This window comes from Panulirus ornatus, chromosome 27 (assembly GCF_036320965.1).
Source record: "Panulirus ornatus isolate Po-2019 chromosome 27, ASM3632096v1, whole genome shotgun sequence".
Lineage (NCBI taxonomy): Eukaryota > Metazoa > Arthropoda > Malacostraca > Decapoda > Palinuridae > Panulirus > Panulirus ornatus.
The window spans coordinates 2,949,034-2,963,412 of NC_092250.1; the positions used below are offsets into that span (position 1 = coordinate 2,949,034).

At 43.0% G+C, this 14,379-nt stretch overlaps 2 protein-coding genes across 4 annotated transcripts in view; one reads left to right on the forward strand and one right to left on the reverse strand.

The window, feature by feature from the left end:
- Window positions 1-2,737: 2,737 nt before the first annotated feature.
- On the forward strand, window positions 2,738-7,334 carry LOC139757542 (uncharacterized). 3 transcript variants are annotated; one of them, XM_071678108.1, is made up of 4 exons: window positions 2,738-2,816; window positions 5,383-5,561; window positions 6,264-6,443; window positions 6,719-7,334. In XM_071678108.1, exons 2-4 carry the CDS (start codon window positions 5,396-5,398, stop codon window positions 6,982-6,984), a joined length of 612 nt encoding a protein of 203 aa, XP_071534209.1. In that variant the 5' UTR covers window positions 2,738-2,816; window positions 5,383-5,395; the 3' UTR covers window positions 6,985-7,334. The 3 variants fall into 3 exon arrangements, with proteins under 3 accessions (XP_071534209.1, XP_071534210.1, XP_071534208.1); XM_071678109.1 differs by having other exon boundaries at window positions 2,769-2,806; window positions 5,382-5,561; XM_071678107.1 differs by lacking the exon at window positions 2,738-2,816 and adding an exon at window positions 4,831-4,868.
- Window positions 7,335-7,445: 111 nt separating this feature from the next.
- The window catches only part of ple (tyrosine hydroxylase ple), a 45,932-nt gene continuing 38,998 nt past the window's right edge, over window positions 7,446-14,379 (reverse strand). Inside the window, exons 7-11 of the mRNA XM_071678110.1 lie at window positions 14,179-14,222; window positions 13,124-13,259; window positions 12,343-12,469; window positions 11,682-11,911; window positions 7,446-11,026 (exon numbers count right to left, since the gene is read on the reverse strand). Coding sequence (XP_071534211.1) covers window positions 10,861-11,026; window positions 11,682-11,911; window positions 12,343-12,469; window positions 13,124-13,259; window positions 14,179-14,222 — 703 coding nt within the window. The 3' untranslated portion in view covers window positions 7,446-10,860. The remainder of the gene's footprint in view (window positions 11,027-11,681; window positions 11,912-12,342; window positions 12,470-13,123; window positions 13,260-14,178; window positions 14,223-14,379) is intronic.

Sequence of the window (14,379 nt, forward strand, 5' to 3'; positions counted from 1 at the left end):
GTGTGTGGACGTGTGTATGTACATGTGTATGGGGGGGGTTGGGCCATTTCTTTCGTCTGTTTCCTTGCGCTACCTCGCAACCGCGGGAGACAGCGACGAGGTATAAAAAAAAATATATATATATATATATATATATATATATATATATATATATATATATATATATATATATATATCGATGAAAAAACAAGTCCTATTTCTTACCATTGTATTCCTTGCTAATGAGTGAAGTTGTAGCATAAGGTCGTCCAGCATTTGCAGGAAAAGGAGAATGGGGTGTAATGTGCCTGAGAGACTGCGAAAGTATTGTTTAAACTGAGAGGAGATATCAAAAGCGGCTGCTATTGGCATTTTTAAAGGAAAAGATCATTGTATTAATGGCATAATGGCGATCTCAGAGGAAGGCAATGGATGATATACAGGAAGGCTAGACTTTTTTTTCCAGCAGAAATGCGTAATGCCCTGTAGTTGTCCTAGTGACAGATGTACCGGTACATTTGAAAAAGGTGAAATATATATATATATATATATATATATATATATATATATATATATATATATATATATATAAAGTAAATGTGAATAAGAGCAAGGTTATTAGGTACAGTAGGGTTGAGGGTCAAGTCAATTGGGAGGTGAGTTTGAATGGAGAAAAACTGGAGGAAGTGAAGTGTTTTAGATATATGGGAGTGGATCTGGCAGCGGATGGAACCATGGAAGCGGAAGTGGATCATAGGGTGGGGGAGGGGGCGAAAATTCTGGGGGCCTTGAAGAATGTGTGGAAGTCGAGAACATTATTTCGGAAAGCAAAAATGGGTATGCTTGAAGGAATAGTGGTTCCAACAATGTTGTATGGTTGCGAGGCGTGGGCTATGGATAGAGTTGTGCGCAGGAGGATGGATGTGCTGGAAATGAGATGTTTGAGGACAATGTGTGGTGTGAGGTGGTTTGATCGAGTGAGTAACGTAAGGGTAAGAGAGATGTGTGGAAATAAAAAGAGCGTGGTTGAGAGAGCAGAAGAGGGTGTTCTGAAGTGGTTTGGGCACATGGAGAGAATGAGTGAGGAAAGATTGACCAAGAGGATATATGTGTCGGAGGTGGAGGGAACGAAGAGAAGAGAGAGACCAAATTGGAGGTGGAAAGATGGAGTGAAAAAGATTTTGTGTGATCGGGGCCTGAACATGCAGGAGGGTGAAAGGAGGGCAAGGAATAGAGTGAATTGGAGCGATGTGGTATACCGGGGTTGACGTGCTGTCAGTGGATTGAATCAAGGCATGTGAAGCGTCTGGGGTAAACCATGGAAAGCTGTGTAGGTATGTATATTTGCGTGTGTGGACGTATGTATATACATGTGTATGGGGGGGGGGGGTTGGGCCATTTCTTTCATCTGTTTCCTTGCGCTACCTCGCAAACGCGGGAGACAGCGACAAAGTATAAAAAAAATATATATATATATATATATATATATATATATATATATATATATATATATATATATATTCCTATGAGTCCACGGGGAAATGAACACGATAAGTTCCCAAGTGCACTTTCGTGTAATAATCACATCATCAGGGGAGACACGAGAGAAATAAAAGTCAGTTGATGTACAACGAATAGACGTAGCTAGGACGCCATTTGGTAAACATGCATGTATACCAAATGGCGTCCTTGCTACGTAAGTTTGAATGGAGAAAAACTGGAGGAAGTGAAGTGTTTTAGATCTGGGAGTGGATTTGGCAGCGGATGGAACCATGGAAGCGGAAGTGAGTCACAGGGTGGGGGAGGGGGCGAAAGTTCTGGGAGCAGTAAAAAATGTGTGGAAGACGAGACCATTATCTCGGAAAGCAAAAATGGGTATGTTTGAAGGAATAGTGGTTCCAAAAATGTTATATGGATGCGAGGCGTGGGCTATAGTAGAGTCGTGCGAAGATTGGATGTGTTGGAAATGAGATGTTTGAGGACAATATGTGGTGTAAGGTGGTTTGATCGAGTAAGTAATGAAAGGGTAAGAAAGATGTGTGGTAATAAAAAGAGTGGTTGAGAGAGCAGAAGAGGGTGTATTGAAATGGTTTGGTCACATGGAGAGAATGAGTGAGGAAAGATTGACAAAGAGGATATGTGTCAGAGGTGGAGGGAACGAGAAGTGGGAGACTGAATTGGAGGTGGAAAGATGGAGTGAAAAAGATTTTGTGCGATCGGGGCCTGAACATGCAGGAGAGTGAAAGGTGTGCAAGGAACAGAGTAAATTGGAACGATGTGGTATACCGGGGTCGACGTGCGGTCAACTGATTGAACCAGGGCATGTGAAGCGTCTGGGGTAAACTTAAGAACTGCCCATCATAGAAGACAGAAGAGTGAGGGGTGACCTGATCACAGCCTCTAAGTTTACAAACTACACTGATATAGACAGTGAACAATCTGGGTTAAAACTTGAAACTTGTTGAAAAAGAACGTAAAGGAGACCTTTTATAGTACAAGAGCACTGAATGAATGGTATAAGCTGAACAATACAGTAACAAAAGCGGACAGCAAACGAAAGTTTAAAAGGCTATGTAACAGCATAGAATGTTCAAATGTCCCAAGAACGTAAGCTCCTTCCTCACAGAGCACAAATTCGTAGTCACAAAGACACTAGCAAACTTACGCAACGTGTTACGTAAACACTGATAAAGGAGAAGAATGTTGATTAGAACTAATTATAACAGCATAAAGTTTTTTTTTTTTCCATCCGATGAACGTACACCATGACAGCCCCACCCTACGGCTGAGCAGTCCCTCCCAGACCACTGAGCCAGGAGGGTCACCCGGATCACCCGGTAAGTGTTTGTGTGGGGTAAGTAATGAGGTGGATGGGATTGTTTATAGTGAGCTCTTAAAAATAACAGCTAACGAGTATATAGCGATATCTATAACTATACGAGGATAAGTTGTGCATACTGATGATAAAATGGCGACAATTATATAGACTAGGCGGGGCACTGAGAACGTTAGGGCAACTTTGCCTGATAAAGTTCCAGTTTAAGGGCACAAGAAAAATAGCTTGGATGAAGCATATCAGTAGACTCCTTGTAGTTAGAACAATTAAGTTACTCGTACGAGAACTTATTCAGTACTACTCTAAGTGACAAGGTTTGGTACCTATAAAGTGAGGAAAGCTTAAATATTATGGAAATTGTGAGGTCCGGTTTATAAAAGTATGAAATTTGGCACACATTACCTTAGGCTGCCTGACCTGGCGTAGCTAAGCACACCCTAGCGAACCCAAGCTTACACGAGACATTGATATCACTATTAAAAGAAAAATAGGCTTATCTTACCGTGGACTGTATAGTTGATCACTTAGGCGAGCGTAAGAAGGTGATGGAATCGGTCTGTGGTGATAATCAAATGAGATTTTCTAAAGCACTTTACAGTTATTGTGTAATTGTTCCTCGTGTTCCATGGTATTGCACTTAAAACTGCTAAGATATATGATAGAAATCAGTCTGAGGGTTGGTAACAAGGACAAGTACACAAGGCAAAAGTCAAGATATTTTCAATCAAGGACGCACTTATTCTAATCTGGTTCTTTATGGTTTAAACACGTCAAGTTACACTCCAAGCGAACGTTCTTCTGTGTACTAAACCATTCTCTCGCCAGAAAAAATAAGTTATTGACTATATTGAAATGTCTGACAGAAGACGGTAATTATATATCAATCAAAACATTTTCTTTTATTGTCTTTAGTAATGAGAAGGATTAAGTACAATGTATTGGTATCGAATCATGTAAATGTCGGCATATTGATATCTTTATACTTGTGACGTCACGCCAAACATAAGAAATTGTATTTAAGGTAAGGAATGTGTAAGTGTATTAAAGTGTGTACTGCTTTAGTTTTTTTTTATAGCAGCTGTGTTTGTTTCAAAGTCTTAAGTAAAATGGCATCGATGGACGATGTAAACAAATGGCAAATGGGAAAGAAGTCATAAAATACGGCCTTGTTGAATATAGCGTTCACACATTTTCACACATTGTATAACTTTCTACGCGTATATCACCTTTTTTCTTAACTGCACATTTTCCATTATACTCATAAACCTTTCCACTGTCTGAATAAGATATTGGAGTTTACCATTCGCTCTATATCTCCTTCCACCCATATTTGTGGTATTACGGTGACTTACCAACAAAATATCTCCTCAGAAGTACTATGACGTCACTTAAAAAAAATGCAGAGGTTATTTTGCCGACAGTGCACCGATTGGTCGAATAAAATTTTGCCATCTACACTAAAAGTTAGATAAACTACTTAGAATGAATACATTTTAGATATTTACAAACTTATATAAAGGCCCCGAATTATCATATACCTCAACACAGAGCTATCCAGAGGAATGAGCCAGGCAGAGGGATGGGCCTTTTGTGTGTGTGTGTGTGTGTGAGTCAGACATTACCAATTTCGTTCCTCGTCCTGGGTGTGACTTAAGCCAATGACAAGGTTGTTGCTGTGGGCCCAGCTGCGGCTGTGTTGGTCTCATGGTTGCCATAATTTCCCTTATGCATTACAAATATCCGATAACGTTGTGTCTTTCTGCTAGATATGTTCCACCTATACTTGCTAGTTCTGAATTGTATAAGATTTCAGTTACCCATAAACCAAAAAATAAAGGCTCATTAAGATACTTTATTATAATGAATTTCATTATCATAACCCCAAAGGATAACGAAACTTTAGTATCTATTTTGGCTGGAGCCAGTTAGCTGTAATTATTGTTCCGCAGGTGGAACCTACGCTGTCATCTACATCAGGAAGTGACTGCATAACATTTTCTTTTTTCTACTACCATGGCGCTCCATACTTTATGCTCATAGAAGAGAAAAAAATGTACGTAATCCAAGGTTACCGCCTTACTATCCTGTTGGTCTGAGCAGTGTTTCCCAGCAAGGGAACACAATTTTTTTTTCTGTTTCTTAGGGAAATGGTTCGAATTTTGGTGTAACGATCTTAGCCTTAGATAGGTATTAACACCAAAACACATACATATCAATAATGGAAGGTTTTGTTGCAGTCAACACTCGTACATACGAACCACAAATCTTCCATCACTCCAGTTAAACACATTCAACATTTAACCACATCATGTTGCCTGCGTAACAAGGCAGGAGTCACACTTTAACCTTCAAACCTAACCTTGGTCATAACCTGTAAGGGTCTAGCTAGATTAGATGATTTTGTACAGTTTATTTGTAGTTCTGCGCTACAGGCAACACGTCCTCCTAAAAAAATATAAAGTAAAACTCTTTTATGTATGAAATGATGACAGCAGGTTTATGGAATCCCATCATATTTCACAACCATCCCTTACAGTTTACTCTTGTCTACTCCTGACTTCCTACAGAGCCTTCTTCAGTATGAGTTATCGTGGGACGTTGCTGTTGGTGGTGTCGGCATTGGCGATCCTGCAGGGGTCGAGGGCCGGTGTCGCCCGAGGCGATGGTTCCGACCAGGAGGAAAGACCGACCACAGGCGAACTGCTGACAGAGGCGCTGAAGTACTACATCAACGCCACCGCCTCGCGTGAGTCATGAGCATCTGTTTCACTGGCTGCTGGAAATGTGTCCGAGATGGTTGCCTGGTAGTGGACTGTTTTACTGGCAGTTACTGTTAGCGCAACAATTAAAAAGAATGGCCCCATGTGATATAATCAGATGATGTCAGACTTTCGTTGCATTAACATGAATTTGCATAATCAGTTAGGGTTAGCTTTTTCACTCGTGTGGTGGGTTAGTGGGCTGATTAATATTAATCATACCCTGTTTGTATCCTTGAGAGGAGCTAGGCTTGTCTTCATTGCTAAAATTACGATCTTTACTTTCTTCGCGTAATTTGAATCACAAGTTGACAGTTGAAGTTAAAAGTGACAATTATAGTACTTCCCAGCTTAACTACCCCGTAGTAATTTCGTCAAAGTTTGCTGTAAGTGCATGGATTGTAACAAAATCTTATGATGCGAAAGTTACAGAGATTGTAAGCCGTGGGAGTATGTTGGTTACTGATGTCAAACAAAATTTGTGAAGTTTGCGAAACAACTGATCTACCGCAGAGCGTCATACATTTAGTGAGATTAGATTAAGTTAGGAACTGTAACGCAGGTGGAGGATGCTGGACTCCCCGTACATTAAGTTCCTTGTTTTCTCCTGGAGTAGTGGCTAGGATGTTTTAACTGGCTGAGGGCGAGGAACGGCCTCAACCCTGACGGTACCACGTTTCCTCCCTTAGATGGAACTTCCTGCCCGGAGCCGTACAGCGCGGTGCTGAACGAGTGCTTCTACATCCACCAATTCGTCCCGTTGTTGAGCTGGGAGGAAGCGCGGACATTCTGTCAGAGCGCGGGCGGCGACCTGGCCCAGCCTGAGTTCTTTGGCGCCCTCATCGCCTACTTGTACGAGTTCAAGAAAGGTAAGATGGTGCACCTTGCTTGCACTCCCTCGGGTGTGCGCTAGTGATACACATATGGAAATAAAGATTAGTGCTAGTTGAGGCAATTCCACACACACACACATATATATATATATATATATATATATATATATATATATATATATATATATATATATATATATATATATATATGTGTGTGTGTGTGTGTGTGTGTGTGTGTGTGTGTGTGTGTGTGTGTAAGCAGGAGGCGTGAGTAACGCGTACGAATGTAACACAACACCTCATCACCACAGTGGCGCAGACAGTCTACGACATACACCAGTACTACCTGTGGTTGGGGGGCCAACAGGAAGAGGGGGAGATTCGCTGGCTGTCTGGGGAATCCATACAGAAGGGGGATCCAGAGAACGCCTACGGTGAGTGGGAACGGGACCCTCAAGAACGAACGTGCCTGATGTTGAACCTCAACAGAAATCACCCGCACGCCCTGGTGACCAGCGACTGCTCCATCAAGAGGCACTATGTGTGTGAGCTGCCTCTACAGAGGAAGGTGCCGTGAATGTGTGGTCCCTCCCTACGTCACTCTGCTGGTTCCTTCTCTTTTCTTATCATCAGTTTTACATCTGCTTGCCTTGATTTTTGTTCTTATTCGTTTTCTCTGTCTTTTCTAAATTTTCAGTCCTCGGTCAGCTCTACATATAATTTTTTTGTAGTCCTCTTCAGTCTGAAGAGTGAAAGTTTATTATAGCCCCTTCAGTATGTAGAGGGAGATGTTTTATGGCCCCTACAGTATTGATTATCTTTTTTTGGTTTCGTATACATCGTTAAGTCTACAAATAAGGTTAGCTTTTGATTTGAGACATTGTATTTGTTGACAGTGTATAAAGTGAAATATATTGGAAAAAAAGACTTTCTGACCCACAATATTTCATGCAGACAGCCAATATATATATATATATATATATATATATATATATATATATATATATATATATATATATATATATATTCGAGAGAGAGATGTTACCGGACTCCCCTCTGCGAGTGAGAAGTCAGCTTTGGTGAGGCCGTATCGCTGGGAGGGAAGTCTCTTCAAGAACCCTCCACAGCAGAAGGGTCTATATATATCCTTGCTACCGGTAGTGGCGTAGCCTTGACCTGCAGGAATCTTTAGAAAGGTCCTGGGCAACGCCAGCATTCTCACAGAGGAAAAAAAAAAGATTAAGATGTAGATCTGGGATATGAAACAATTTATTCATTCAACGAATATCTTTAATCATATATATATATATATATATATATATATATATATATATATATATATATATATATATATATATATATATATATATATATATATATAATGTTTTAACTACAAGAAATTGTTCCATATAGTTGCATGTAATGGACAGCTGTCGCCACACACACACACACACAGTAAACAATGCACCATTGAGGTTACACGTGATTGGTGTACGGAAAACATACAAGGTTGCACATTTATCTAGTCAGGTTTCTCGACACTGCCGAGATCGTTGCATTTATATATAAATATGTATGGTCAGGCAAACCTGACCACGCGAGGATATTGCAGACAATTAATGAGTGGAACCTGTCGTTATAATTGCAATAAAACTCTACGTTAGGTCAAGCGACCCGATTATAATGGATTGTTAGTACTGACATCAAGCAAAGTTATCTATCTATAAATGTAGATTGACATGAGTGTAGTGTCTCCTTATGGTGGTCCACAAATACCATGGGGAGGAGGTAGCTGAAATATGCAGTACAGTGATAGCGCAACACGTCAGGAATACACTCATTTCTTTAAGCGTTGCTCGGGAGGTCTATTGTGAATCCAACACAAACACCAGCGTATCACATCACACTCCTCGATGCCTAACACTAACATCTGAAGTATAGTTATAGCCAGTACAGTCACTGATACATCATTCTAGAGCAAAATTGAAGACCAAGTTGTGAGAACGTAAGGGAAGCGTAGATTCCCAGTGTTACCGATACCTGAGATGTGGCACATACAATCTGACAATGTTGCCATCGTAGGTTCTCACCCTCGACTGCTTTTGACATTCCTAGTATGACATAAGAAAAAATTAGTTTTTATATAGAAACAAGTTCATCTAAGAACTAGAATTTAGTTAAGACGTAACGTACAGAATATGTGCAAGAATTGTACGGCCAGTAATGGACATTGTTGTAGTTTGTGAAATCTTATTACTTGAGCCACTCAGCACTCACAATGTGTCCTTTTCTTATAAAATGTCAGTTCGTACAGGCGAGGAGAATAATTATAGATAAAGAGGAAATACAGACACTGGTGTTGTCCGTAACGCTCACACATTTCGCGAATAGAGAAAGTAAGGTATTCTAACCCTGTAGCAACGAGGTAATGAAGCTAGTGCTACAGTATGAGTGTTAGGCTTGGATTACTTTTCCTTCCATCTCGATGAAAAAGGATTTTGATTCTTGAACTCCATCACCCATGCAACTTCCGAGCGTCGGTGGTAACGCTTAGGATCAGTCCGGAACAGCAAGTTAATCAAATTATCACTTTACAATAATTCTAAACTGCTTTCCGACTGGCCCAGACAGCAATGTAATCATACTATTACATAACAAGAATGTTAAACTACTTTATCATTTCAGAATACGGATTGAATAATTACAAAATGCCTCTTAGCTTATGAACAACTCTTAACAATGCACTTTGAATTATATCATTAAACAAGGTATACAGGATTTTCAGATATAACGTTACAGTATACAAAAAATATATATATGTATATATACACAATACTACGGTGCAACAGATCAACATAAAATGGTATACAACTCAGCCACACGTAGTAAATATTGTCTTTATTATACAGTATAGAAAATTACGTATTGCCGGCCAGTCCCTTTCAGTAACTTTTTTTTTTTGTTAGATATATTGTACATACATCTACAAGCTTAGTTATAACTAACGTATATAAAAAAGATTATTATATTTTTGTCTTTCAGATCCACCTAGTGTTATAACAAAGGAAGTAATTACTTTAACCACAAAACTTAATCAATTCCATTGTTAGATTTAGCATAGGATACTCTCTACACGGTACGTTTAGAAATGTCTAAAAGACGTTTGAATCTGAACGTAGTGTACTTGATGGGTCTACATTCTAGTGATCAGAATGGGTTTGATGTGTTGTAGACCCATACAGCTATGGGAATACATGATATTTATACATAACGTATACGTTACGAGACCATCCTATCTTGGCTCACGAAAATCTAATAAAATAAAATTACGAATCTTTTTAGTTTCACTCGTCGTGTGAAATGTCAACAATTGTTTTTTGTCTTTTGTCTCGTAAAGTTATTTAGATATGTGAGAAGTTATTAGTATAGAAACATTTTAATTTTCGGTAATTGAATTCGATTTTTACAATTAAATTCAGATCCTTCATCCTATATTAGGGTGAACCAGCAATTACCGCTGATAAATGATGATAAATTTACATAATGATTCTCAACATACTGGCCATCAAGACTAACATTACACATCATATGTATAATGAATGACGCCATGAAGCTAAATTACTCAGTATACACTATATGTCCCGTATCAATCATACCTTTTTTTTTATTTATTTATCAAATGATATCAATGAGACGTAAACTAATCAGTCCAGCAGACTTTAACCAGAACACTTAATGCTTTCATACACTCACAGTAATTCTTCCTCGAGTTCACACATGTTAAGTCTTTATGACATAAATTATTTGTTCCTTTTTTCTTTTTCATTTCTATTCCGGTAAAGCTTTTCCGCTTTTGGATTGTCGAAGTTTCCTCTCATGTGACTTTAAGATGTTTCTGAACACAAAACATCGAAATTAATCATGTAGACCGGAGTTTTGATGCTCTGAAGGAGCATATATAGATATACTGCAGTATATGTATAGATATACTGCAGTATATATATAGATATACTGCAGTATATATAGATATAATGCAGCCGTTGATGGAAGGTGTGATGTGGACGTGTATAAGACCAGTCATTCATGATTATACTTACTACAAATGAATTCACGTTAGTCGGTATTTTCCACATAATGGTCCCTCTCCTTCCCATGTGGCAGCTCCAAGTGGCACATTAGACGTGGGGCATCGACACCCACGACAGCTGGTCAGCCTCACGTCCACCTGCGTCTTGTAGCCATCCACCAACATCCTACTCCCACCTTCCTCAAGCAACCCTCCACTTCATCCAGCACTCACTTCCAGCGACCGCCTTCTATCGAACACACCCCCAGCAATCGCGTATTTCCATCCACTCCTCACCTTCACTTGACTCGTCTCCATCTCCAGCACCTCCAAGAGTGTGTCTTTCCCGGCGACCCATCACTTCCCTCCCTCCCTTTTTCCATGGCTTTAGAACTTCATCTTGCGGACGGCGTTGTTGAGTCGACAGACCTCACAGCTGAGGGAGGAGGCCAGGGCTTCCAGCTTGTGCACCGAGTCCAGAGTCTGGATGCTCTGGCTGTAGGGGTCGTAACGCACCTCGTACGGCCTGGAGAGGGTCTGGAACGTCCATTGCCTGGAATGAAGAAGTAGAACTTCGACTAGTTCAGGAATTTACCGTCGTTCGTCACCTGGAAACGTTAATCATACAGCCTGGAAGATGGAACGTGAGGTAGCATTAATGTGAAAAAAAAAAAGGTAGCACTTGGCCTGGAACACATAAAGCAAGATGGGCGAGGCGTTGGGTCAAGGTTTCAAAAGGAACTTCCAAAAACATTGATTTTAGAGAAGTCTTCGGTACATTTTAGTGGAGGTCATCTGAATATCTCGATACTCGAGTACACTGGAAGGTTCGAGGGTGAGGGACACTGGAAGGTTCGAGGGTGAGGGACACTGGAAGGTTCGAGGGTGAGGGACACTGGGAGGTTCTAGTTGGAGGTCTGTCACCCTCGTCTAAGATCTGTGACCAGGTCATGGGGGTGATATAAGACCTGTGACCAGGTCAGGAGGTGCTATAAGACCTGTGACCAGGTCAGGAGGTGCTGTAAGACCTGTGACCAGGTCATGGGAGTGCTGTATGACCTGTGACCAAGTCATGGTCTGCGTTATCCACCACGTGGAACATGACCTGGTGGGTCATGAAGAGGGCGCATGAGGGTCGAAGTGTGGTACATGAAAGGCGTGTGCGTAGGTGAGCCCTGAGGAACCTTCAGCCACCGATAAACTTTTACCTGAACTTCTCCTGTGCGTCCTCCACGCTCTCGGCGATGAAGTACACGTCCTGGTAGTCCTGGTCTTGGTAGGGCTGGACGGCGGTGGAGACCGGGTCGAAGGACCTCTTCTGGGGCTTGTCTGAGAGCGCGTGCTTCAGCTCCCCGAAGCTGCTCAGGAGGCCGGCGCCCCACGCCCTCACCTCCCCACTCTCGCGGCACAGCCCGAACTCCACGGTGAACCAGTACATCTGCGGGGCACGCAGGCCGTCAGTGGAGGGAACAAGGGAGGAAAAATGGTTGTTTGTAGGGGGGAAAAAAGAGAGAAAGAGTGATGAGGGTTGTTTGCTGGGGAGGAAAAGAGAAAAGAGGGTAGTTAGGGGAGGAAAGTACTGGATACTGTTGTCCGTGAGAGAGGACATGTAGTTCTTATTTCAGGGTTAGAACAAGGGGGATGGCAGTCGCTTGGTGTCGGAGGCAGAGGAAAAGTATGTTTGAGAGACGTTTGTTGGTGAGGGAAGGAGAGAGAGAGAGAGAGAGAGAGAGAGAGAGAGAGAGAGAGAGAGAGAGAGAGAGAGAGAAGCTGTGGAAACTAATGGCCTTTCCTGTTTGTAACGCAGTGTGTGTGTGTGTGTGTGTGTGTGTGTGTGTGTAGCGTCACTGCCTCAGGTGCACAACTCACTGTGGCGAACTTCTCGATTTCCTGGTCGGACGCCCCGAGCGAGGCCAGTCCCAGCTCCTGCGAGAACTGGGCGAAGGCTGGGTCGGCCAGTTGGGGGGCGTGTCCTAGCAGCTCGTGGATGGCGTCCCTGCGGGTAGTTGGGCAGTTAGTAAGTGGATCGTTAAATCAGCGTTCATTTTCTTTCTCAAGACCTATTCACTCTTACAGCTTTTTAAACTGGCACATCATTCGAACTGTTATCAACTTGTGACACACAACATAAGGCAAGAATTCAGGTTGGCTCATGACCCTCTTGGTGGCCAAATGGGTGGGGAAAGTTGGAGGGAGGGAGTGGTGGAGAGAGAGACTAGTGGCGGAGGGGGAGTACTCACGGCTCTGGTGAGTGGTGGGGAGAGACTGGTATGGTGGAGGGGGAGTACTCACGGCTCTGGTGAGTGGTGGGGAGAGACTGGTATGGCGGAGGGGGAGTACTCACGGCTCTGGGGAGTGGTGGGGAGAGACTGGTGGTGGAGGGGGAGTACTCACGGCTCTGGGGAGTGGTGGGGAGAGACTGGTATGGTGGAGGGGGAGTACTCACGGCTCTGGGGAGTGGTGGGGAGAGACTGGTGGTGGAGGGGGAGTACTCACGGCTCTGGGGAGTGGTGGGGAGAGACTGGTATGGTGGAGGGGGAGTACTCACGGCTCTGGGGAGTGGTGGGGAGAGACTGGTATGGTGGAGGGGGAGTACTCACGGCTCTGGGGAGTGGTGGGGAGAGACTGGTGGTGGAGGGGGAGTACTCACGGCTCTGGGGAGTGGTGGGGAGAGGAGTGATGGCGAATATACTGAGTACACTGGAAGACCCGGAAGGCCAGAGAGGCTAAGAAATCTCGCGCCGTGAGGAGACCAGCTGCCGGCCGGAGGATGAAGCCCGTGCGTCCTGCACGGGAGAGAAAGAGAGAGGCTGACAGACCCGTCTGACGAAGGGATGGAACACCTGACGAACACTGCTGACGGAGGAGAGGAATACGAAGACACGTACAGCTGACACATACCTTCCCTGCTGTTTCAACAAGGACAAGTTGAACAAGGACATAATGACGTTGACACATCCGCCACTGTCAGTGTTATTGAATGGCGTTCCTTAAGGAGCGTTTATGGAACCTTTTCTGTTTGTTGGTTGATGATGATGATGGTGTGCCTGATGGCGGCCAGTCTCTCTCACTCTCTCTCTCTCTCTCTCTCTCTCTCTCTCTCTCTCTCTCTCTCTCTCTTAGATCAACGTATTTATCTCAAGATGGAAATGACGATTAAACGTTCCATAATTGCTAGAGTCAAAAAAGGCTTTAGTATTTCAGAATACATCATCATCATCGAAGAAGATAATGTCTCACTGAGATGATCATTACACTTGCCTCAGCGGAGTAAAGTGTTCGTTCAGCAGCTTTTCCTTTTCAAGAATGAGACATGTTCTCAATATCACAGAATATAACGAAGCATCTAAACTACGTACGTACATAATTCTTAAGACATAGAAGTCCCGCTGCGTACAGAGATCGTCCGCTGAGGTCTGTCCCTGGGTATGTAAAAAGATAAAATATTTAAAGAGAACACAACACTTACAGTCTTGCTGAAGTGAGAAGTTAGACGTTTGTGAAGGTAAAGATGAGTGGCGACAGAAGGTACAGACCTGGCCATACCCACGTGTGTGTGTGTGTATCATGCGTGTCATGTGTTCTCTTTCAGAGGACTATGTCTCGTCCTCCATCTAATGTCTGCCATGTTTTCTTCCTCCTCTCTCACATACAATATTTGACTCATCACCAGCCCCAGGTGACTCATCTCTCCTGGGTACTCACGTTTCATGAACCTGGAGACGTCCTCAGCGTGGCCCCGCCCGAACCTGCCTGCACCGCCTCCCTCAGCGTGGCCCCGCCCGAACCTGCCTGCACCGCCTCCCTCAGCGTGGCCCCGCCCGAACCTGCCTGCACCGCCTCCCTCAGCGTGGCCCCGCCCGAACCTGCCTGCACCGCCTCCCTCAGCGTGGCCCCGCCCGAACC